Here is a 27691-nt window from a genome sequence, read left to right on the forward strand (position 1 = left end):
GTACTAGATGTCTATCTACTAATGAAACAATAATTCTTATCTAATTGTCGTCTGTAACAGGGGGGCCAACGTCCTTGATAGAAATTTGAAATTTTTCAGAAGGCGTCATTAAATGCGTATAAAAAGGTTATGCAAAAGAGGTGATAAAAAGAGGTTCGACCATTTTTTGAGCACTTGAAAACCTACAACTGAATCACCTTTTCTCCTAGTCTTTGACGGACATTCAGGCCACACCAGAAATATTGAAATTATCGAGAAGGCTAGGCAGAACCATGTTAAAATCAACTCCTTGCCGCCTCATTTAACTTATAAGTTGCAGCCTTTAGATAAGTCTTTTTTGTCCCCTTTAAAGACTTAGACCGATGCCGTAGTGCAGGAAGTTTGCTACGATGGTGGATGGTAGATACACGCCTGGCGACCATCCAGCTACTTATACTACGAATAATACAACGACGGTAGCCGCAGTGGCCTCCCACTACCATCTACCCATCCGGTGGTCCGCCAGGCGTCTATCCACCCATATCAGTCGTGTTTGATAATCCATCCGGGTAGCCTCGCTATAAATATATTACATATATGGAGGAAAGCGTAATAAATCGCTTGGGCTGTTTAGAAAGCGTGGGCTGTTTATAAATGAAGGGCAATAATTTTTTGCATAATCACATTTGTAATACACACCAGAATAAGGTTCAAGAAGTCGCCCACAAGAAAAGTGGTCCAAATTTTTTTTAACAATTTTTTTTAATCAAATTGAAAAAAATATTATTTTTGGTTCTGACAAATCTTTTTTAACTTTTTTAGACCATTCTGCATAAAAAAGGTCTCTTGTAATTTTTTTCTAAAGCTGATGGTTTTCGAGTTATAAGCAATTTAAAATTTTAAAAACGCGAAAATGGCCATTTTTAGACTTAATAACTCGGTTAAAAATTATTATTATGAAAGTCCAGGCAGTGTGAAATTAAAGTTTAAAGCCCTCCCTACATGATCCTGAAGAAACATGTCATTAATGTATTACTAAGCTGTTATTTTTAAGTATTAATAATAAGCCGTAAGATCGTATTGAGTGCGGCTAAGTGCGAGTAAGATGCCCCATTGGACTGCCGGAATGGCATCTCTCTCGCACTCACCATAGACGGCCGCCTAATACGTACTGGCGCTCATTATTATTACTTAAAAATAACAGCTTAGTAATAAAATAATGACAAAATTTTTTTTGCATTATATGCCATTATAATTGCCGAAGATAGTACCATTCTTTTCGCAACTTTAGAGAGAGGCATGATGTCTCCTCAGCAGTCAGTTGGATACTGACTTCATTTCACTCTTTTCACTGCGTCCAGGATGCAGCGACCCTCCACCATCCACCTTTAAAATCCACCATCCAAGCCACCATCTAGCATCCTGCAGTGCGGCATCGGCTTTATGGTCAGGAGGTTAGGCAATTGCTTTTAATAAACCAACGCCCTCTAACAGCATTCAACGTAATGGAGCTGTTTGGCAAGGCCTACATAAAGTGTCAAATGGCAGAAATAACCATCAATAGGTTAAAGACAAGGTGGAATTTTTCCACTGTATGGAAACAAGTTTTATGATGCCGAGTTCATGGCAGAAGCCGAAAAAGAGAAGCCTATTGATCTAGATGATAACGGCTATAAATCTGATAATCCTATTGAAACTTCTTCGAACAACACACTTGATGAGGAAAATCCTGAATCTTCTCAACTGGTGACACATTCTCTTTAATGGGTTATACACGAACATGCGTCCACCTCAACTTAGTTGGTAGAAACTCCTGTTCTACCTCTGCCATATCCATCATCAAGTTCTCGTTCATATCCTTCTCCAGTTTACACAAGCCCTTTCAAATCTTGCCTGTGCCCAAACTAATAAAAAAATCATCTGGAAGATGCCGCACGCCCTGCAGTCGGTCATAATCAATTCGTCTCCTCATAAAGCAAACTTAGATGCAGAAATTAGTAAAAAGGTTCAGTCAGGAAAAAAATCAGACACATAAAGACGCCAAAAAAATAGAAGAAGACTGGAACAAAATTTTCGAAGAATTTCGAGGCTGAAAATAAAAAAAGCTTGCAGAAAGAGTGTAAAAAGCATAAACCTAGCTCTCAGGTCAAGAGACAATTAGATTTTGACATACACAAGGAACCTTCATTTGAAGAAGAAAATAATTTGCCTCTGAAATCAGTCTCTTCAACCGGATTGGTTGTAGGACCAGGACAAAAATCTGATGAATCGGATGTAACGTGCATGTTCTGCAACGGACAATGATCAGTGACGGGCGAACAGTGGATTAAATGTCTAATGTGTCAATGTTGGGCACATGGTGATTGTACCAGTGCGGAAAAGACGATTACATATCGACGGCGGAAAGGCAGGACCTCGTAACTGACAAATTTGCATAAAATGAGTTATTTCGGTTTTCGCTTTAGAATAAGTAATAAATTTTAATATCACTAACCAATCACCAACTTTAAAGTCGGTTCTTAGACCATTTTTACATGCACCATAATATGCAAATAAGTACTTTCCCAAATGACGGCACCTAAAGGCATGTTTCCAAGATGAAAATGTTTGCTGAGTTAAAATTAATTGAATATTTGATTGATTTTAGTGACCCTGGATCACAATTATGATCAGTTGAAAGAAGAAATGTACCTTGACCAAAAATTTTCTTCCCTTGTTCTGTTAGGGGAAGGAGGATTTGGTCAAGTTTTCAAAGGTACCCACAAGTTTGACAATAAAAAATATGCTATCAAAAAAAATCCAAGCCCATGAAGTTTCGGATGCGGCGAAGTTTATCGAGATAAATTTTTTTGAAAAAGTGGGGTGTCACTCCCACATTATAAAATACCTTATGGCATGGGAGGAGGAACACGTGGTACATAACGTGGTGCAACTGTCCCAAACGAGTCTGGCAGACTATATTAACCACACAAGTAACTTATCAGAGATGGTCTATTTCGACTATCCATGACATCTGCGTTGCCCTTAAGTTCTTGGCAGACAAGGGTATTGTACATTTGGACGTCAAGGCTGATAATATACACCTATTCATGGAAAGTTCTTCAAATTGTCCGATTTTGGAAATATACTTGACACAAAAGAGGTAAGTCTGCAAAAAAAAATGTATCTTTGCATCCTTTAACCTGCGCTCCCTTCCCTTTAATTTTATCTAACATATTTTATTTTACTTATATTTTTTTCCTACGTATGATGATTTAGACAAGGCTTCTTTGGAAAAAATATTTCCATGAGATTTTTTTGCATAATCATAAAGTGGCCCCAATTTGTTTACATATTTTTTTTAATTGCAAGAATCAATATTTTTGACTCAGAAATATTTTTTTAGGTTTTCTGGACCATTCGGAACAAAAAAGGTCTCGTAATTTTTCTCTAAAGTTGATTTCGAGTTATAAGCAATTTAAAATTTGAAAAAAGCAAAAATGGCTATTTTCAAGACTTAATAACTCAGTTAAAAATTATTATTATGAAAGCGACCAAATCAAAGTTAAAAGTCCCCCACATGATCCTGAAGAAATTTGTGTCATTAATTTATTACTAAGCTGTTATTTTTAATTATTAACAATGAGAGGTAAAATCGTATTGAGGCGGCCGTCAATGTGAGTGCGAGTAAACATTTGTGTGGTTAAAATATACATATAAGTTATTTGTTGCCAACTGATTCAGTAAATTGTAATATACATTGTAATATATGTCCCGAAAAGATTGGTCATAAATTATACCACACATTATGGGGTCAAAAATAGTTCGATTGAACCTAACTTACCTTAGTACAAATGTGCTATAAAAAAAGTTAAAGTTACAGCCCTTTGAAGTTACAAAATGAAAATGGATTTTTTTCAATATATCGAAAACTATTAGAGATTTTTTATTGAAACTGGACATATATTATTCTTACGGCAGGAACATTTTAAAACAAAATTATCGTGAAATTTGTCCACCCCATAAAAAATTTATGGGGATTTTGTTCCCTTAAACCCCCCCAAACTTTTGTGTACGTTCCAATTAATTCATTATTGTGGTTCCATATTGTGGTACCCAAACAACGTTTTTAAAACTTTTTTGCCTCTTAGTATTTTTTCGATAAGCCAGTTTTTATTGAGATGCTGCTGCTTTTTTAATATATTTACGTAAAAATTTTATGGGGATTTTGTTCCTTTAAACCCCACAAATGGTTGTGTACGTTCCACTTAAACTATTATTGTGGTACCATTAGTTAAACACAGTGTTTTTAAAACTTTTGCCTCTTAGTCTTTTTTTCATAAGTCACCTTTTATCGAGATGTAGCTTCTTTTTCAAAATATACCTAAAAATGTAAATTATAAATAAATTTTCAGATTATTAACAGGTCTCTATAATCGTACGTAACCATATAAAAATATGTGGTGGATTCGACAAATACTCATATCTCGATAAACACTGGCTTATCGAAAAAGTACTAAGGGACAAGAAAGTTTTAAAAATAATGTTTTTAACTAATGGTGCCACAATAATAATTTAATTGGAACGTACACAAAAGTTTGGGGGGGAGGGGGGGTTTAAGGGAACAAAATTCCCATAAAATTTTTATGGGGTGCACAAATTTTACTTAAATTTTTTTTAAGATGTTGCTGCCATAAAAATGCCACATGTCCATTTTCAATAAAAAATCTCCGAGAGTTTTCAATATATGAAAAAAAATCGATTTTCATTTTGTAAATTCAAAAGGCTGTAACTTTTTTTGTGTGCACTATTGTATATAGGTAAGTGAGGTTCAATCAACCTATTTTTGACCCCAGAATCTGTGGTATAATTTATGACCAATCTTTTCGGGACACCCTGTATAACACAGAAAGATATCACATTGGTTTAGCTTTTCAAGAGTTATTGCAATTATATCAATATTGGAGGTTAAGTTTTACACAAATGTCACGTGTTTATTTTCATATTGGAATTTGGGTGGTCATTCAGTGAATTGTAATAAAACGGGAAAAATCGTCACATCGATTTGTTTTTCTAAAATTATTGCAACTACAAGCCAGTTGAATTTATTTTTATTATCCTCATTGAACTAATTGATTGTTGTTAAAAAAATAGAAAAAAATGTTAGAATTTCATTTAGGTTCTAGTAGTGTAGTGAATTTACTAATAAAAGTATTATAATCGCTGATAACAAATGTTCAGCATGTAAATTGGATTTTAAGGATAACGATAAAATTATTAACTGTGACAGTTGCCATACGACATATCATAGTAATAAAAAATACACTGAGCACTTTCACAATTCAGAACAATAATGCCGCCTTATTTTCAAAAGTGTACCTACTATGTTTTCCAGAGGGATTGAATCAATGTCAACTGAGATTGAATCGTTAAGAGAGACGGTTAAGGGCTTGGAAAAAAGAATGCACTTTCTGAAGAAAATACAGATACTATTTTAACTGAAGTGCAAGAAAGAATTGTAAGTGCTTCAAATTTAATATTAGGTAATGTAGAAGAATCTAAATCTGAAGATCTCAAAATAAGAATAAATGAAGACCGGAAAAAACAATTGAAATTTTAGAATTAGTTGGAATTGATACAGCAAAAGTTTTGAAAGTAGTTAGGGTTGGGAAGTCCAATCCAAATAAGCCTCGTCTAATGAAGATATGTAATTTTTGATGATAAAGACACTGTGCAAAGTGTCTTAAAATCTAAATATGTGTAACGCAATTCAGTTTACAGAATGAGTTAATTTTTTTCAAGTTTTTTCATGTTGACAATCAACGTGGAAATATTTTTCAAAAATTATACTTCTTTACTCGATAAATACCATCTGTAAGCAAAAGACATCTGGAATGTCGATGAATCAGGAATAACCACTGTACAAAAACCAGATCTATCTATTGCAAGATGAGGTCAAAAACAGATCAGCGCCACGACTTCCGCAGAAAGAGGCACTTTAGTCACCATAGCGTTAGCTGGTAATGCGTTAGCAAATTGCATTCCCCGACGTTTCTATTCCCGCGAAAGCGTTTTAATGATCATTTTATTCGTGACGAGCCATTTGGATCCATTGGAGCAGCTAACGGATCTGGATGGATGCAAGATGATTTTTATTTATTTCTTGAACATTTTAAAAATCAACTCCGGCCTTCTAAAAATAATGTGGTTCTCTTGTTGCTGGACAACCACGCCTCGCATACTGCGGTCAAGAATATAAATTTCTGCAAAGAAAATTAGAATTAATTTGTTAACATTTCCAGCCCATTGTACCCACAAACTCCAGCCCATGGATCGATCTTTGAACCCGTTAAAAAAGCAGTCAACACAACATGTGACAACTGGAATTCAAGGAATCCACCTCTAAGATTCTCTAATTATCTCAAGGTAGGTGAAATACGCTCATCTTCTTTTTCAATTTTAAGAGGCATGTACAGTCTGCACATGGCTAAAGGCATTCTTGAACTAAAACGCTCTACACCAATGTCTAATAAATATTTGCAATCTCTAAACCCATTTTTAAATACCGAAGGCCTCCTTTGCATCGGTGGTCGATAAAGTAATGCTAATAAACCTGATGAACAAAAGTATTCCATATGTTACCCGCTAATTCTCTTATAGTTTTTGAGTTGAACGTGAAAAAAAGCTTTATAACATGCGTTTTTTACGAAAAAATAAAACCTTTGATCTGTAATAACTCGATAAATATTGATTGATATTAATAACTTTATATAACAAATGTTGCTTAAAATTTGTCTCTCTATCGATTTATAGTATTATTTTCAATAAAATAATTTTTACCGCCAGAAGGGGTGGCACCCACCCCCACGGTAAAAGCTCAAGTTGGCATCATGTCACCTTTGTTCCTTGAGGTATTCTCTAAGTACCCTCCAATTTTCATGAAAATCGATGAAGGTTCAACGAAATCGGAGGTAGGTTCAACTTGACTAAGAGCTCGGTTTTTCAGGTTGTAAGAAGGGTGTCTTCTTAAGCAACTCATCGCTGGAAGGCATTAATTGGCGACGAAATTAGGAGAAAATGGAAATTGAAACGCATTTCTCTGAACACCAGCTGCCAGGAGTGATAGGTGTTATCGATTACATACATTAGAATCAATAAGCCAACAGAAGATCCGGATTCTTATTTAAACAGGAAACATTTTTTTATTCAAGTAAATTTTGTGCTTGCACTACTTTTTTACGAGTTCTTTATAGCGCAATCTTACAAAATTTATATTCAGTATATAATAACAAGTTCCCACTGTCCTATTTTGTTTTTTGTAACTACCATTTATTTTTTATAGCTTTGACCCAATTTGTATATCCAGTATTTGGTGTTTATCTATCCTTGTTTAAAACATCTCCTAGCCCCCTTTAGGTACATTGGATGCCTTCTTAGGCGGCAAAGAAACTGTAATTAGATTCGGTCAAAAACTAGGTATGTAATTGAGCATTGTGTTGGCATAATGAAACACAAATTTCGACAATTTACCATGTCAAAATTAAAAACATTGAAGACATTGCTCATTTGAGAAGAGTTGTGCAGGAATTAGAAAAAAAGCTGGAAATGGCCTTCTTGTGTCACAAATGCTGTTTTTTTTTATCTTGTACTCTCATTGGAATTGACCAAAATGCTGAATTTATGTCGTAAAGTAGAAAAGTATTTACAATTGCTAGTGTTTACCCTTAAGTCCTCGGTCAGTGGAAAAGGTTTCGATTGGGGAACAACGATTTTATTTAGTTCCCTAAAATCTATGCAGAGCAGGGGCGTAGCTACCGCCGTAACCGTATCAATTATACGGGGCCCCCACATATTCTGGAGCCCCGGCGCTGCATGTCGAAACAAAACTTCCATTTAAAAAATTAAACAAAATATTCTACAATATCCCTAATAAAACGCTTTGAAACAGTGTATTGTTTAGATGTCGACATTTTCGTGTAGTGGATTCTTTATCTATATCTATTGTAAATCATAATATCTATGTATATCCATTTGCCGCCGTTAGCTGATATTCCATAACAACAAAGCTTTGATTTTGTTTTCAAATTACTTTTCATTGTTTATTCACCGTTGGCGGTGACACACTGTAAAATGGCCAAATTGCAATTTTTGTTATCGCGTAACCTTTGACGATTTGCAACAAGGTGTATATTGTTTTGGGTATATTTTCGTGTACTTAATCTATTTATTGTTTAGCCCTTTTTTTCATTGTCCAGTCACCCTTGGCTTATATAACAAGTGTTATTTAAAAAACTGAATCTGTTTTCAAATCTATTTTTTGACTTTGGTTTATTAGAGTCTATTAGGTTTACGAGTTATTATTACAGTTTACTAGGCTTGTTAGGTACAATTTGTGCAGTCGATTCAAAAAGTTTAAATTTTAAATTCTGAAAATATTGTGACGTGAAAACAATGAGTGAAAGAAAAAGAGATTACCTGACTGTAGCGATGAAAAGAGAACTCAAACAAAAAAGGAAGAATTTTTAAAGAAGATACCCAAAATTTCTTCTTTTTTCCATCAACCAGATTCCCAAGGTGATTTAGATTGCAATGGTAAGTACTAGATGTCTATCTACTAATGAAACAATAATTCTTATCTAATTGTCGTCTGTAACAGGGGTGGCCAACGTCCTTGATAGAAATTTGAAATTTTTCAGAAGGCGTCATTAAATGCGTATAAAAAGGTTATGCAAAAGAGGTGATAAAAACAGGTTCGACCATTTTTTGAGCACTTGAAAACCTACAACTGAATCACCTTTTCTCCTAGTCTTTGACGGACATTCAGGCCACACCAGAAATATTGAAATTATCGAGAAGGCTAGGCAGAACCATGTTAAAATCAACTCCTTGCCGCCTCATTTAACTTATAAGTTGCAGCCCTTAGATAAGTCTTTTTTGTCCCCTTTAAAGACTTAGGCCGATGCCGCAGTGCAGGAAGTTTGCTACGATGGTGGATGGTAGATACACGCCTGGCGACCATCCAGCTACTTATACTACGAATAATACAACGACGGTAGCCGCAGTGGCCTCCCACTACCATCTACCCATCCGGTGGTCCGCCAGGCGTCTATCCACCCATATCAGTCGTGTTTGATAACCCATCCGGGTAGCCTCGCTATAAATATATTACATATATGGAGGAAAGCGTAATAAATCGCTTGGGCTGTTGAGAAAGCGTGGGCTGTTTATACATGAAGGGCAATAATTTTTTGCATAATCACATTTGTAATACACACCAGAATAAGGTTCAAGAAGTCGCCCACAAGAAAAGTGGTCCAAATTTTTTTTAACAATTTTTTTTAATCAAATTGAAAAAAATATTATTTTTGGTTCTGACAAATCTTTTTTAACTTTTTTAGACCATTCTGCATAAAAAAGGTCTCTTGTAATTTTTTTCTAAAGCTGATGGTTTTCGAGTTATAAGCAATTTAAAATTTTAAAAACGCGAAAATGGCCATTTTTAGACTTAATAACTCGGTTAAAAATTATTATTATGAAAGTCCAGGCAGTGTGAAATTAAAGTTTAAAGCCCTCCCTACATGATCCTGAAGAAACATGTCATTAATGTATTACTAAGCTGTTATTTTTAAGTATTAATAATAAGCCGTAAGATCGTATTGAGTGCGGCTAAGTGCGAGTAAGATGCCCCATTGGACTGCCGGAATGGCATCTCTCTCGCACTCACCATAGACGGCCGCCTAATACGTACTGGCGCTCATTATTATTACTTAAAAATAACAGCTTAGTAATAAAATAATGACAAAATTTTTTTTGCATTATATGCCATTATAATTGCCGAAGATAGTCCCATTCTTTTCGCAACTTTAGAGAGAGGCATGATGTCTCCTCAGCAGTCAGTTGGATACTGACTTCATTTCACTCTTTTCACTGCGTCCAGGATGCAGCGACCCTCCACCATCCACCTTTAAAATCCACCATCCAAGCCACCATCTAGCATCCTGCAGTGCGGCATCGGCTTTATGGTCAGGAGGTTAGGCAATTGCTTTTAATAAACCAACGCCCTCTAACAGCATTCAACGTAATGGAGCTGTTTGGCAAGGCCTCCATAAAGTGTCAAATGGCAGAAATAACCATCAATAGGTTAAAGACAAGGTGGAATTTTTCCACTGTATGGAAACAAGTTTTATGATGCCGAGTTCATGGCAGAAGCCGAAAAAGAGAAGCCTATTGATCTAGATGATAACGGCTATAAATCTGATAATCCTATTGAAACTTCTTCGAACAACACACTTGATGAGTAAAATCCTGAATCTTCTCAACTGGTGACACATTCTCTTTAATGGGTTATACACGAACATGCGTCCACCTCAACTTAGTTGGTAGAAACTCCTGTTCTACCTCTGCCATATCCATCATCAAGTTCTCGTTCATATCCTTCTCCAGTTTACACAAGCCCTTTCAAATCTTGCCTGTGCCCAAACTAATAAAAAAATCATCTGGAAGATGCCGCACGCCCTGCAGTCGGTCATAATCAATTCGTCTCCTCATACAGCAAACTTAGATGCAGAAATTAGTAAAAAGGTTCAGTCAGGAAAAAAATCAGACACATAAAGACGCAAAAAAAAATAGAAGAAGACTGGAACAAAATTTTCGAAGAATTTCGAGGCTGAAAATAAAAAAAGCTTGCAGAAAGAGTGTAAAAAGCATAAACCTAGCTCTCAGGTCAAGAGACAATTAGATTTTGACATACACAAGGAACCTTCATTTGAAGAAGAAAATAATTTGCCTCTGAAATCAGTCTCTTCAACCGGATTGGTTGTAGGACCAGGACAAAAACCTGATGAATCGGATGTAACGTGCATGTTCTGCAACGAACAATGATCAGTGACGGGCGAACAGTGGATTAAATGTCTAATGTGTCAATGTTGGGCACATGGTGATTGTACCAGTGCGGAAAAGACGATTACATATCGACGGCGGAAAGGCAGGACCTCGTAACTGACAAATTTGCATAAAATGAGTTATTTCGGTTTTCGCTTTAGAATAAGTAATAAATTTTAATATCACTAACCAATCACCAACTTTAAAGTCGGTTCTTAGACCATTTTTACATGCACCATAATATGCAAATAAGTACTTTCCCAAATGACGGCACCTAAAGGCATGTTTCCAAGATGAAAATGTTTGCTGAGTTAAAATTAATTGAATATTTGATTGATTTTAGTGACCCTGGATCACAATTATTATCAGTTGAAAGAAGAAACGTACCTTGACCAAATATTTTCTTCCCTTGTTCTGTTAGGGGAAGGAGGATTTGGTCAAGTTTTCAAAGGTACCCACAAGTTTGACAATAAAAAATATGCCATCAAAAAAATCCAATCCCATGAAGTTTCGGATGCGGCGAAGTTTATCGAGATAAAATTTTTTGAAAAAGTGGGGTGTCACTCCCACATTATAAAATACCTTATGGCATGGGAGGAGGAACACGTGGTACATAACGTGGTGCAACTGTCCCAAACGAGTCTGGCAGACTATATTAATCACACAAGTAACTTATCAGAGATGGTCTATTTTGACTATCCATGACATCTGCGTTGCCCTTAAGTTCTTGGCAGACAAGGGTATTGTACATTTGGACGTCAAGGCTGATAATATACACCTATTCATGGAAAGTTCTTCAAATTGTCCGATTTTGGAAATATACTTGACACAAAAGAGGTAAGTCTGCAAAAAAATGTATCTTTGCATCCTTTAACCTGCGCTCCCTTCCCTTTAATTTTATCTAACATATTTTATTTTTCTTATATTTTTTTCCTACGTATGATGATTTAGACAAGGCTTCTTTGGAAAAAATATTTCCATGAGATTTTTTTGCACAATCATAAAGTGGCCCCAATTTGTTTACATATTTTTTTTAATTGCAAGAATCAATATTTTTGACTCAGAAATATTCTTTTAGGTTTTCTGGACCATTCGGAACAAAAAAGGTCTCGTAATTTTTCTCTAAAGTTGATTTCGAGTTATAAGCAATTTAAAATTTGAAAAAAGCAAAAATGGCTATTTTCAAGACTTAATAACTCAGTTAAAAATTATTATTATGAAAGCGACTAAATCAAAGTTAAAAGTCCCCCACATGATCCTTAAGAAATTTGTGTCATTAATTTATTACTAAGCTGTTATTTTTAATTATTAACAATGAGAGGTAAAATCGTATTGAGGCGGCCGTCAATGTGAGTGCGAGTAAACATTTGTGTGGTTAAAATATACATATAAGTTATTTGTTGCCAACTGATTCAGTAAATTGTAATATACATTGTAATATATGTCCCGAAAAGATTGGTCATAAATTATACCACACATTATGGGGTCAAAAATAGTTCGATTGAACCTAACTTACCTTAGTACAAATGTGCTATAAAAAAAGTTAAAGTTACAGCCCTTTGAAGTTACAAAATGAAAATAGATTTTTTTCAATATATCCAAAACTATTAGAGATTTTTTATTGAAACTGGACATATATTATTCTTACGGCAGGAACATTTTAAAACAAAATTATCGTGAAATTTGTCCACCCCATAAAAAATTTATGGGGATTTTGTTCCCTTAAACCCCCCCAAACTTTTGTGTACGTTCCAATTAATTCATTATTGTGGTTCCATATTGTGGTACCCAAACAACGTTTTTAAAACTTTTTTGCCTCTTAGTATTTTTTCGATAAGCCAGTTTTTATTGAGATGCTGCTGCTTTTTTAATATATTTACGTAAAAATTTTATGGGGATTTTGTTCCTTTAAACCCCACAAATGGTTGTGTACGTTCCACTTAAACTATTATTGTGGTACCATTAGTTAAACACAGTGTTTTTAAAACTTTTGCCTCTTAGTCTTTTTTTCATAAGTCACCTTTTATCGAGATGTAGCTTCTTTTTCAAAATATACCTAAAAATTTAAATTATAAATAAATTTTCAGATTATTAACAGGTCTCTATAATCGTACGTAACCATATAAAAATATGTGGTGGATTCGACAAATACTCATATCTCGATAAACACTGGCTTATCGAAAAAGTACTAAGGGACAAGAAAGTTTTAAAAATAATGTTTTTAACTAATGGTGCCACAATAATAATTTAATTGGAACGTACACAAAAGCTTGGGGGGGGGGGGGTTTAAGAGAACAAAATTCCCATAAAATTTTTATGGGGTGCACAAATTTTTCTTAAATTTTTTTTAAGATGTTGCTGCCATAAAAATGCCACATGTCCATTTTCAATAAAAAATCTCCGAGAGTTTTCAATATATGAAAAAAAAAATCGATTTTCATTTTGTAAATTCAAAAGGCTGTAACTTTTTTTGTGTGCACTATTGTATATAGGTAAGTGAGGTTCAATCAACCTATTTTTGACCCCAGAATCTGTGGTATAATTTATGACCAATCTTTTCGGGACACCCTGTATAACACAGAAAGATATTACATTGGTTTAGCTTTTCAAGAGTTATTGCAATTATATCAATATTGGAGGTTAAGTTTTACACAAATGTCACGTGTTTATTTTCATATTGGAATTTGGGTGGTCATTCAGTGAATTGTAATAAAACGGGAAAATCGTCACATCGATTTTTTTTTCTAAAATTATTGCAACTACAAGCCAGTTGAATTTTTTTTATTATCCTCATTGAACTAATTGATTGTTGTTAAAAAAATAGAAAAAAATGTTAGAATTTCATTTAGGTTCTAGTAGTGTAGTGAATTTACTAATAAAAGTATTATAATCGCTGATAACAAATGTTCAGCATGTAAATTGGATTTTAAGGATAACGATAAAATTATTAACTGTGACAGTTGCCATACGACATATCATAGTAATAAAAAATACACTGAGCACCTTCACAATTCAGAACAATAATGCCGTCTTATTTTCAAAAGTGTACCTACTATGTTTTCCAGAGGGATTGAATCAATGTCAACTGAGATTGAATCGTTAGAGAGACGGTTAAGCGCTTGGAAAAAAGAATGCACTTTCTGAAGAAAATACAGATACTATTTTAACTGAAGTGCAAGAAAGAATTGTAAGTGCTTCAAATTTAATATTAGGTAATGTAGAAGAATCTAAATCTGAAGATCTCAAAATAAGAATAAATGAAGACCGGAAAAAACAATTGAAATTTTAGAATTAGTTGGAATTGATACAGCAAAAGTTTTGAAAGTAGTTAGGGTTGGGAAGTCCAATCCAAATAAGCCTCGTCTAATGAAGATATGTAATTTTTGATGATAAAGACACTGTGCAAAGTGTCTTAAAATCTAAATATGTGTAACGCAATTCAGTTTACAGAATGAGTTAATTTTTTTCAAGTTTTTTCAAGTTGACAACCAACGTGGAAATATTTTTCAAAAATTATACTTCTTTACTCGATAAATACCATCTGTAAGCAAAGGACATCTGGAATGTCGATGAATCAGGAATAACCACTGTACAAAAACCAGATCTATCTATTGCAAGATGAGGTCAAAAACAGATCAGCGCCACGACTTCCGCAGAAAGAGGCACTTTAGTCACCATAGCGTTAGCTGGTAATGCGTTAGCAAATTGCATTCCCCGACGTTTCTATTCCCGCGAAAGCGTTTTAATGATCATTTTATTCGTGACGAGCCATTTGGATCCATTGGAGCAGCTAACGGATCTGGATGGATGCAAGATGATTTTTAGTTATTTCTTGAACATTTTAAAAATCAACTCCGGCCTTCTAAAAATAATGTGGATCTCTTGTTGCTGGACAACCACAGTAGTAGAGATATGAGAATCTGAGATCCAAGATGGCGGCCAGCTTGATGGCTAGGATGGCGTTGAGGCCGTAGAAGTAGCCTCTGGTGATGTACAAGAAGAAGTACACCCTGTCGTTATAAAAGAACCCTGTCGTTAAGAAGTACACCCTGTCGTCATAGGGGTGAGAAGTAGACGTGTTGCAATGAGGCGGCCAGCGGCGTTGGGGCCTCTGAAGAAGAACCCTGTCGTTATAAAAGAACCCTAAGAAGTACACCCTGTCGTCATAGGGGGTGAGACGTGTTGGCGGCCAGCGGCGTTGAGGCCTCTGAAGAAGAACCCTATAAAAGAACCCTAAGAAGTACACCCTGTCGCACCCTGTAGGGGGTGAGAATTCGTGTTGGCGGCCAGCGGCCTCTGAAGAAGAATCCCATAGGGTGGGGCCTCCGGGGGCGGTAAAAATGGCGTTATGCAACAAAATTAGGCAATGTAGATACGGTGTCGGCAAAAAGCAACGATTTTTTAGTATTATAATTTCATACAAACGAATGCACCCCGCCTGCATTCTACAATGTGCTTTTAGAATTCAAAGAAAAATACGTGAGTACCTCCAAGTAATAAAAATATATTGCAATGTGGACGCTGACGCAACGGCAACTATATATGTCGTTCCCACGAGTGAACCGGATACATCCACATTCCAATGATGTCATACGTTAATGCACGTGTGGCGAAATGAGTGAACCGCGGGAAATACGCTGACAGTAACTATAAATATTATATGTCGTTCCCACGAGTGAACCGGATACATCCACATTCCAATGATGTCATACGTTAATGCACCAACTATAAATATTATATGTCGTTCCCACGAGTGAACCGGATACATCCACATTCCAATGATGTCATACGTTAATGCACCAACTATAAATATTATATGTCGTTCCCACGAGTGAACCGGATACATCCACATTCCAATGGTTTGCAAATTACTAAAGGATGTAATTAAAACTTATGTTCACGACGCTTGCAATGTGGGAAAATACGCTGACGCAATATGGTAGCAAATTCTATAAATATTATGTCGTTCCCACGATTGCGTTTATTGTATAATTAGTAATAAACAGATGCAGAAAATATAATGACGCTTGCAGGAAATTCCAATTAAGATGCACATACTATTTAACACATAAATATTTTATTAGGAACAGGTCAGGACTAAGGAAAATTTCAAACAAATATAAAATTAATATATATGTATATTTATATATTAGTTTAAGTAAAAGATGCTTCATTTCATCAATGTCTTCCGTGCAGTGTAGATTGGTAGAGTTTTGCGAAAAAATACAAAAGTTGAAAGCGGATATACAGTGGTACGAAGATAGAACCGCAATTGAAAAACGATTTGCAGAGTTTCATTTGTCTACAAGAAAACTACCAAAAACACAATACCCATTAAAAAGAATTCAACCAGCAAGATGTCTCAATTAACGGCATCGTTTATCATTCTCACAGCTATTGTTAACAATGTCCTTTATACAAACGTTCCAAACAATGTTAAGAACATAGCGATATGTTTTAACGATGTAAAAACTGATTGTAATCGAACTGAATGGACTCTAATGGATCATGAAGTGGTGAATTATGGCCAGCTTCCAGTATTTTTCAAAACGATACCAAAGTCGGGAGGAGCATTCTACAAGATCAAGTTAATATCCCCAAATAACACTGAAAGTGATTCAAAATGGAGCAAAACTAATAATGATGATGACATCATCCAATATGGTTCATCGATTATACTGTTAACAATAATATTAGTAATAAATGTATTTCTAGCTGTTAATATCATTATAAAATTTTTTGTAAGTCGCAAATGTGAATCATCTTGCATTAAAATAAATATGTAAAAAAGGAAGGCAGTGTTTTTTTAAATAAAACTAAAACAATACTTTTAATCTTTTATTCAAAAACCTAATTTACATAGGTAATATTTTTTCACAAAACCATTGGCGAAGGTGATCCACATTTCTCTCGGTGCAGGAAAATAGTCCAGTTGTGTGACAAGGATTGGCATTCTGAATAAAGTTTCCAGTATCAAGGGGTGTATCATCAAATTTACAAACATCAATAATGGTGGGAAAAACTCCAAAAATATGACATTTCTTTTGTAAAAATTCCACTTTTTGTTCTCCGCGAACGTAGATGTAATCAGCTGCATACAACAACTTAGATTCTAGTATTTCATTTATTTTTGAATATTCAACATCCCCATTGGAATACCGAAGACCGTGCAGGTGTCTCTCCAAGTAAGATACAGTCTTCTTATCTTTATTACTCAATGTAGCAAACGGTTGTGGAGACGTAAATATGTAATGGCATCGTTTATGGCCAATTTCAATGGTAAGCTCTTTGGGTACAAACCACCCATCTACGGTGAATCCTTGTATGTCAACTAATGCGATCCTCATGATGTTGCGATCAATACTGAAAGACATAGTTGTAGATTGCCCTATTTAAATTATATTTTTGACAACTTCAGTTAGTGGAAAGTATTCGAGTAGGCTGTCGTGAACAATTAAACAGTAAGCTCGAGTACCTGCTGGAAAACCTTCATCTGCTTCGATTTCCAACTTAACATCGACAGTTCCGGATCTAAACGATGTATCATCCTGCTTGGAACAGTCAAAAACAAACAAAGCATATCTTTTAAATGCAGAGTAATCTAAGATGGGATGTTTTGTTAGCGAACGAGCATAACTGGGAAAGAATTCAGTATAATTGTAGTGAGCTATAGCGTAATCATTTTTTGTGAAATCCAATTGCATTCTCTCGTTAGGCCAATAGTCACCATTAATAACCACTCGTACGCTGGACATTCTAATGTGATCGAATAGCGTCGGATCAGCGTGAATATCATCTCGTTTAGAAGTTTGAAAAGCTACAATAACGTAGCGTGGACGTTCAACAGCTGAAGTTGTCTTTACACTCCATATCTCTCGTCGAGATCCTGCCGTAAGTGAAGGTAGTTCATTGAGCTCCCATTTACGGAAAGGTATGGTTATCGGTGTATTATTCTTAATCGGAGTCATTAATTCGATTTTCACATCATCATTGGGAAAGACATGTTTGACCTTGAGTTCCATGCTGGCGATGGTTAATGATACTGTTGTTACCGTCGTGGAACCAGTAGGTTCTTGGACAACAATGCAATCTTTATCATTACGCGCTCGAACAAAGCGAAACACTTGACGACCATAGGTTAATTTAGTGTAATCGTTGAAAATGTTGAAAATATGTTTGATTGGAATCAGTAAACTAAAGGCGTCCCCTGTTAAATGTGGATAATTCGGATAGTTCCATCCTGCAGTACTGAGAAATTTGGAATCTTCAGGTGTATAACACAACAAACTGCGAATAGTGCTGACTACACCTGGATCTCGAACTATTTCCATGTCATGTGAACTTTGGATGTATGTACAGGTATCAAACAAGAAGGATCCAGCATTCGGCGCAAGAGAAACAGTTCCATTACCAGCTTTCTTGATACTTCCTTTAATTTCTAAAAGTGTGTCGTGTATCGCAAAAAATGCATCTGATTGATTTATGATAAACTCGACAACATCACTATTATTAAATGACTTGATGTAAGGTGTATATGTACGAAATTCTTCTTTTCTAATAGTATCGTCGAACCGAGGTTTTTGGTAAAGATCGAAAATATGTGGTTCCTGCTGATGAACCTGGCGTCGAATATAGTGGCGTTTTGGCATTCTTCAGCCGTAATCCAATGGAAACAAGAAAAACTTTATTGTCAGCAGACACGTCACGTCCCATGCAGGATCCGTGTGAGACTAATGAATATGGATGTGTAGAGTTGTGTTTTATATCTAAACCCATCTATCGTTCCTTAAAATCCAAATGCAGAGTACTTTTCTCTCCTCTAAAGTTGACTGGTCTTAATTCTTGATCGACTACACTAACGGTAATTTTGGTAATTTCACGTATGCTGCTGCTTACTGGTATGTATATAGGGTTATGAGGACGTTCATCAATAGCAAACCCCGGATCAACACTAAGTGGAAAATGTAGAATAGTGTGCGCAGGTCTGTCCTCGTAGAAGGCTCCTTCGGTAATGTTGCATTCAAAAAGTAGACTCGATACTTTTATAATGTTTACAGGTTGATCTGAAGAATGCAGTGTACCTGGCGCCAATATTCTATTTGAGGAGAAACCCAATAATTTACCAAGACTATCATTTTTCTCGAAAGTAATGGTATGCTCTTGACAGAAAATTTCACATTTAAGCGTATTGTTGTTCGGTCTTAAAGTGAACTGCTGAACTGAATTGTATTTAGTGTGTAGTGCACTTCGAATGTACGCTTCGATATCGGTAATTTCATAACATCCGGATGGAATGTCGATATGACGCAACTTTTTACGGTCATTTTGCTCATAGAAATAAAATTTTTCACCATCGATGTTTGGGATGGAATTAAATGTATGAAATCCCAACACTGCTACATAATACTGCTGAAGTGGATCAAGTACAAGAGGCACTTGAGGAGTAAACGAAAATTCGTTTGTAGTACTTGTCAAGGTTAACAATCGAGACATGACTGATACTTAATATAGGGTGTAGTAAGTTAAATATCAATATATTATGGTAAAAATTTCTTTATTTTTCTTATTATACTGTTACATGGTTTTGTCTTATTTACATTTTGCTCATAGATACCGCTCTCATAGACACCGCACAATACACATGTAGATTTCATATTGCCGCAAACATCACCCCATTCATGTTTATTATGATCTTTCTTGCAAGGTAAATGATCTCCTAGTGCGAGACGAATATCGTGGGGTAGTTTATACCAAACACCGCTCGTTATATTTTCCATAAAAATGCATGTGGCACGCCTCAAGATGTCGTTAGATGGTTCCATTGTAGAGAAACTTTAAGCATAAATGTCCACAGTTAATTTGGTTATAAGTTTGGTATGCGTCGTTATTATAGAAAATTCGTCCACCACTCAAATATGATGCTAGTTCCCGCGGTGGCTTCAAGCAACCATATGAATCAAAGTATTCTATGTTGTTATTTATCTTTCGGTAAGCTACCCAATGTGTACCAGGGTTCTTGGAAATATCAAGATTAATAATAGCACATTCGTGTTTACGGGGGGCTTGAGGTAAATTGTCCCGCATAAAAACTCCACGAAAATTTGAAATTTTTAATTGTTTAGCAAATTTATTCAAGTCCACATTGGTTAGAGGTCTATTAGGTAGCTTCAGCGGGAGTTTTTTGACTTCTTCAAGTATAATCCAAAGCCACCTTTAGCGTTTTTTCGTAGGTATAAACCTTTGCCTAGATGTTCCATTGCTTTATTATGACGTTTATCTTCTTCCAGTTTCTTTTGAGCATTCTTTGAGTCGATTACTGTCTTGGCAATGGCACTCGCACCTCCCGCTAAAGAGCCGAGAGCTGATAAGCCTGCAAAGATAGGGATTAAAGGTAAAATACCACCTGATTTTGGTTCAAATGGAATAATTCTTGGAACCCGCACATTTTTTTTCCCACCTACGTTTTTAACGGCCGTTCTAGCTGCTGCAAGTGCAAGTAGGGCTGATTTACGCAGATTTGGTGCTGGAGGAGTACGTTTCAATCTTCTGATAATTGGTTGCAGCACGTGTCGCTTAAATGATCTAACGCCTTTACCACGTTTCACACCCATACCTAGTTTTCGTTTGGCTTTCATCGCTGTAGTAGTTAACCAGGCAGTGGTTTTTTCACCCAAAGATGCGTCTTTTGCTTTAACTCGTTCCCACGCTTTATTTTCCAACACCCAATCTGCTTTATGTCGATCTTTTAAGGAATTACTTTGAGAGTATGCTATATCGTGATCTCTCGCAGCCTGATCTAATGGATTTATCCCAGGATCTCCTCGTGCTAGACGTTTCTGTAATTTAGTTCCAGGTCCTAGATAGTGGTAGCCAGGAGCGTGCAATTCAAATGGTAGACTATTGATTATAGAATTTAAAACTCCTTCACCTTGAACAACCAACATTGAAATGAATCGTTTCACACAAAATTGCTTTTTATATAACCAAGTGCATAAAATTCATCTCGATCACAAGATGAAGGTTGTTCAACAAGACAAGACACTAGCAGTGGAAAACTTAGATTTTGTCGATAACGTGACAAGAACCAGTAAACATGGTGCATTGCTACCACATTCTTTTCGTGCTATCATATGCGGCCCAAGCGGATGTGGAAAGACTAATGCTATGTTGGCATTATTGTTTGACCCGAATGGCGCTAAATTTCAAAATGTTTACGTTTATTCAAAATCGTTGTTTCAACCCAAGTATCAATTTTTGAAGGAAGTGTTAGCATCTGTGAAGGAGGTGGGCTATTTCCCATATAAAGATAATGATGCCGTAATAAGTCCTGGTAAAGCCAAACCAAATTCTGTATTCATATTTGATGATGTATCAACGGATCCGCAACAAACAATACGTGAATATTACTGTATGGGGAGACATAAAAATATCGATTGTGCATACCTATGTCAATCCTACAGTCGAGCAGGCAAACAACTCCTACGTGATAATGCTAACCTTATTGTATTGTTTAAACAGGATGAGCTCAATTTAAAACACGTCTTTGACGATCACGTCTCTCCTGACATGACATTTGAGCAATTTAAACAATTTTGTTCTGAATGTTGGAAGGACAAGTATGGTACATTTGTTATTGTTAAGGATTTTGATATTTCTAACGGACGCTATCGTAAAGGTTTCGACAAGTTTATAAAAGTTTAGACGTGGCTGAGACACCTGCATTATATAAAAGCATGTTGGACAAACAAGTGCTTCTACGCAAGCGCAAAGTTGCGGAATTAGCTAGAGCTATTCGCAAAAAGTATTTAGCGTTAAAACTAGGTAAATCGGAGGAGGATGAAACTTTGAAAAAAATGTTTAAACCCATAACCAGTGTTCTAAAAACATCGCAATACAATGCTAACGTTAAAACGGAGTCGATTAAAAAAGAAGAACCAATGGAAAAAGAAGAAGAAATTAAAAAAGAAGATATTAGCACCATAAAAAATACATCATTTATCAGCGATGAAGAGGTATTCAGCGATAAATCCGATGAAGAATACGAAGATAGCATAGAAACAAACCAATCGCAAGATAAGGTATCCGAACAAGAATTTCAAGATTACCTAGAAAAATACCATCATCTAATTCATCCTTATGTGAAAGACCATTGGCAGTATTCAGATAAAATAGATAGAGTATACGGTCCTACTCATGATCCTGTAACCTCTAAATGGAAACTTGGAAAAACTGTTATTGATTTCGCCCATAATGGTTGGATTGTGGCGAAAGGAGACTATGTTGTTGGAACTCGCGGGCTATATGAATTAATATTTTACAAAGAACCTGATTATTACACTGAGGACGATGTGAAACGATATATTACATTGCTGGAATTAACCAATGCTCATAAAAAACTGAATGGTACACTAAAGGGAACCAAAACCTATAAGTGGAATGAAATTATTAAACCTAATCTTAATAAATCACTTCTTAAACCTGACCTGAATAAATCATTTCGTCGTAATACAGTATCTGGTAGGGAGGAGGTTGGCTCAGGAATACCGACACATTGGGAAGACAGCGATGATCATGTGCAATATGTGTATTGGGATGACCCAAACGAACTTTGTGAGCGCCTCAAATTGTTGATGGCTGAGCAAAAAGCAGGAAACACCGCATCCCTCAATAACGAAATTGTTGCCATTATCAACGAATTACGTGAAGCAGATATTATATATTAACGTTAGATCAGATTATTGTAGCATCATTTCCAATATGAATGTTGACAAGTTTGGTCGCCATCATTATCGTTCTAATGAACAAGCTGTTAAAAAGCTACGTGAAGGCTTAAAACAATCTATTTTGGATGTACAAAACCAAATACATGCAGTAAAGAAGGATATGCAACGGAATCCTCCTGTAGCTGATACAGATCTTTCCAACAAGAAATTCGTAGATAGTCGCATTGTTCATGTCAAGTCTTTTGTAAGAAAAGAGTTTAATTTGTTGCGCAAAGAATATAATGCAAAACATGTTCAACTTGAACAAAAAATCTCAGACACCATAAGTAAAGTAGAAAGTGATTCTAATAAAAAAATTAATTTGTTGCTTGATGAGAACAAAGTGAATGCTGCAAAAATATCCGATTTGTCGAAACAAGTACACGAGTTTAGAAATGACCTAGATTTATTTAAACGTGAAATGAATAAGAACGTTACAGATGCTGCTCACCAAAGCGCACAAAATATGTTGAAATCGTTGGAAATGGAAAAAAAGATTAAAACAACGGATCTTAATTCACATGATTTAGAAAATCGTCTTAAGGTAGTAGAAGAATACGTCGAAAATAATAAAATTGTCTAAAGAGTCAATTGATGGACGAGTTGCATAAAACCTATTGTACAAAGAATATTGCGTTAGAACGTAAACAGTTTAGGTAGAGTGAAGATGTCTGATGCAAAAAAGGTGAAAGGCAGAAAACATAATAAATTACTAAGCGAGTTACAGGTAAATCTACAAACCATAAATGATAATAGGATTCATGATCTTGAGCAATGGCAGAAAAGCATTCGATATGAATCAGATATGAGATCTTTACTAGATAGTAGAGTATCAGAGCTGTCAAAGACTTTGTATGAGTTGGATGAACGTTTATCTTCAGCAGTAAAAGAAATCCAAGATACACTTGCTATATTTAACACATATTTACACCCTTTACTCCAAAGAGTTAAAGCTTTAGAAAGTAGAAATGGCGTCGTCCATGGAAAAGGTCCAACTAGTTAACGAGCTACACAAACCTGCTCGAAAAAATTATCCAAGACGACGTACAATAGTCAAAGGCTTAGACGATTTATGGCAGATGGACTTGGCTGAAATGCGACCTCATTCTCATAACAATAGAAATTTTAAATTAATTTTAGTTGTTATTGATTGTTTTTCGAAATATCTGTGGACTCGTCCATTAAAGACAAAGACGGGTGAGGAGCTGACTCGAGCATTTTCGGATATCCTCGCACACAGCAAACGAACACCGAAAAATCTGCAGTCGGATCAGGGAACTGAATTTTACAATAACAAGTTTCAAAATTTAATGAAAAAACATAAAATAAATCACTATTCTGTTTTCACTACCATGAAAGCAGCCATGGCTGAACGCGTCATTAGAACGTTGAAATCCAAACTTTACAAGTATTTCAGCTTACACGGTACTTACAAGTGGATTGACATATTGCCCACAGTTACGGCTGAATACAACAATACAAAGCATTCAAAAACGGGGTACAAACCATCACAAGTGAACAAAACCAATGAAAAGGAGATTTTAAAAAACAAATTTACGCATTTAAAAATCGCAGGTCCCCGAAAATTTAAAGTCGGCGATATTGTACGCATCAGCAAAACCAAAATGTTATTCGACAAGGGATATGTTCCAAGTTGGACAACAGAATTATTCAAAGTTACCAAAATCAATATTACCAACCCTGCAACGTACATGCTCGAAGACATGCAAGGTGCACCGATCAAAGGAGCCTTTTACGATGAAGAGTTACAGAAAACAGCCAATCCTGATATTTACTTAGTTGAAAAAGTTTTACGTCGTAAAGGTAAAAAAATGTACGTCAAATGGCTTGGCCTTGATGTAAAACATAATAGTTGGATCGATAATGATGCTGTCATCTAAAAAGGTGGGGGGAATTCTGAAAAATTAGCAGAAACACGTTTTTCGTTCTCAGTGTGTTGCAGTCAGTTAGCTAGTAAAAATGTATTCCCAAGATACTGAATACTCAAGCGGCAGCGAGTATGATGTCACCCTTTCACCATCATCTGAAACATCAACTGTATGTGAAGACTACGATCATGAGCTGGATGCTCTTCTAGAGAAGTATGAAGAAGCAGCTAAGAACGAGTCCCATTATCTGCTGTACACACAGTTGTTAAATGGATCATACCAACTTGGTTGTGGTCTAAGTCCAGCCAGAACATATACTCCAGCTGTAATTATGTGGAAATCGCCATGGCAGAAAATATCTTTCAGTGCCTATGAATGGGAACAATTAATTACCCAACTCAATGAGCAAAGTTTTTTCCACGAAAACGTGACCGTCTCTGATGATCCTGTTGAAATTCAGTGTGGTGAATATTGCATAATTCGACAAATAACCTACAACAGCATGAAATTCCTCGAAATAATCAAGCACGGCATTAACTTTTGCCTCTCAGAAGTGCAAGTGAACACCCTTGTGGAAGCAAATAGTGAACTTTTAACACCGTATATGTCCATGCTAGAGACTATTGAATTTCCACATTATTATTATAATACGCTTAATATTGTTCGAAATAGTTTTAGTAGTCATAATTATACGTTTTCAGACGCAATTCAAAAATTGTATACATTTACACAGGAAGGAAATACTTTACAACATATAGCGTTAGGGCAACTTATATTTTTCTGTAAAAATAGGATCGCTAATGATCTTGAAAGAATTTAATAAAGCTTGTAAAATATATCTCTGTTGTTTTATTTCATGAAAATAAATTACAAGAGGAGTATTGGCTGGTGGGGTTTATTTATATCACAGTGATGTTTTCTTATTTGAACTAGTATCATTCGAGATGCATATCAATAAAGTTGTTCTGCTCATCGCAACCAGCATAAGTTTTTGCTTAGGTGGAAATTTTACTGAGACAAATGCAGTGTCATGGCTAGAACAATATGGTTACATCACCACAAGTGAAACTGCCAGTACTGATATTACTGAAACACTAGAACAGTTTCAAGAAAGATATAATTTACCGGTAGATGGGAAATTAAATAAAGAAACGATGGAGTTAATGCAGAAACCACGATGTACACAAGGAGACAATGCTTACGCTGTAAAATCAGCATGGAAAAAATTTGATATAAAATGGTATTTTCCACAAGCAACCCCTCAAGCTTTGACAGTCACTAAAAGAGTATTTGAAATATGGGAAGAAGCATCAAAATTTAAGTTTACTTATCTGAGAATCCCAGATCCAAATCCGGATATAACTATAACAGTAGTTCCAAAACAGCACTATTTTCGATACAATTGTCAGGGTAACGACGAATGTCCTTTTAAATTTACAAGTGGTATATTAGCACATTCTTATTTTCCACCTACATCTGGGTGCATAGAAATTCATATGAATAGCAATCTAACATGGGATTTCAGTTTAAATTCTACAGCAGAAGGTCGAACAAATTTCTTTGCAGTCCTTCTCCATGAAGTTGGTCACGCTTTAGGTTTAGCACACAGTAGCGATAAGAAGGCTGTAATGTATCCCTTTTATGAAACCTTTCCTTCTCACATAACTGATGATGATAAAAGAGGCTTAGAAAAGTTATATGGACATAAAAGTAAATCTGCATCTATTCCAACTCAACCTAGGAGTAGTTCACCAACTACAACAGAAAGATCTAGGACAACCACAGCAGCTAGGACTAATAAATCAAAGCAAAATATAATAACGAATGTATGTGAATTGGAATATCCAGATTTAATATTTTTAGCGTATGCTCCATCATTTCCAACATACCGAATGTATATAGTAAGTAAGGATCTGGTATGGAAATATGACTTAAATAATGAAAAGATACCCACCAATGCTGAACAATTTATAAGATACTTTCCAAGGGGAATTACGAACGTGACACATGTTTTTCAAAGTTCCAATGGAGATATGATTGGTGTAAGCAGAAATCGTATATATGCAGCAGCATTTCCTAGCTTAAGAATTCATACAGATAACATGGTACCTGAAATCAATAACGCAAGAAGTATTAACGGTTTATTCCAAACAAATTCAGGAAAAATATTTGTTTGTTTTGATGGTTCATTTATTGAATTTAATGATAAAGACATTATCTCAAGAGGACGCATAAGTGACGTTTTTCCAGGAATACCAAATGATATTACATCAGCATTTAATTACATCGATGGACATATATATTTCTTAAAGCACAACGTCTATTACAAGTTTAATGAATTTACAAGAAGTGTCATTGAAAAAGGTACTTTTAATTGGAATATGTTGGGGATCCCTTGTCCTGATAATGGATTAATAAAACAACTGAAATCCTTATTATCTAAAGTAAATTTATTTTATGAATAATTAATGTCTGGGGGTCCATCATCAATGGGATCTGGGGATCTGGGGATCTGGGGATTTTGTATGGGGAAAAGGTAAATAAAAATAAAGCATATTTTACAAGAAAGTCTTTTATTCGTTATTAGTAATCGTAATCGCAAATCGTATTCGTTTAATCGAAGTAACGTTTTGTGATCAATACAACTAAAAGGTAAGTAATTACTTTACAAGAAAGTTTTTTTACATTTTACAGGTATAAACGTACAAAATATGGAAAATGATACAAATATACAGATCGTCTTTACCAAAAGGTTTAAATTTTATTAGCATCTTAAATATCTGAGAATCTTACTTTTTTATTACGATTCCTGTGTAAGTCCTCCTCACAATCATATCTATCCTTTAGTTCAAAGAGTACCTCACAAAAACCATTTTGACACCAGGATGATTTTTTTCTAAATATCAAATGTAAGTCTGAAGCTAAACAACTAACATGAAAATTATCAGATTTAGCTTTTAGACATTTTTGTTTTTCAGAGAAAATTATTTTAAATACCCTGTAACATGGTCGACAGAGTAGCAAATTATATTTTGGTATTTGATAATACCTAAACCATAAGCAATAGTAGTCATTAAGTGCAAAAGTTTCAAAATCCTGACACTCTATAATTGCCTGACGAAGTTCAGGTGAAATATTCAATTCTAGATCATGATTCTCAAAGTCACAAACTTTAAAATGTTCATAAGGAACGGGATTAGT

At 35.3% G+C, this 27691-nt stretch overlaps 2 protein-coding genes across 2 annotated transcripts; one reads left to right on the forward strand and one right to left on the reverse strand.

Moving 5' to 3' along the window:
• Positions 1-17231: 17231 nt before the first annotated feature.
• On the reverse strand, positions 17232-18488 carry LOC126891501 (uncharacterized). Its single transcript, XM_050660678.1, has one exon. It carries the CDS (start codon positions 18486-18488, stop codon positions 17232-17234), a length of 1257 nt encoding a protein of 418 aa, XP_050516635.1.
• A 6946-nt stretch (positions 18489-25434) lies between these two features.
• LOC126891502 (matrix metalloproteinase-18-like) lies at positions 25435-26955 on the forward strand. The gene has a single exon (XM_050660679.1). It carries the CDS (start codon positions 25435-25437, stop codon positions 26953-26955), a length of 1521 nt encoding a protein of 506 aa, XP_050516636.1.
• The last annotated feature ends 736 nt before the right edge of the window (positions 26956-27691 follow it).

This window comes from Diabrotica virgifera, chromosome 9, assembly GCF_917563875.1.
Source record: "Diabrotica virgifera virgifera chromosome 9, PGI_DIABVI_V3a".
NCBI classification, from domain to species: domain Eukaryota; kingdom Metazoa; phylum Arthropoda; class Insecta; order Coleoptera; family Chrysomelidae; genus Diabrotica; species Diabrotica virgifera.

Coding starts and splice junctions, on each gene's coding strand:
- LOC126891501 (XM_050660678.1), bottom strand. CDS start 18,488: ATGCCAAAACGCCACTATATTCGACGCCAGGTTCATCAGCAGGAACCA.
- LOC126891502 (XM_050660679.1), top strand. CDS start 25,435: ATGCATATCAATAAAGTTGTTCTGCTCATCGCAACCAGCATAAGTTTT.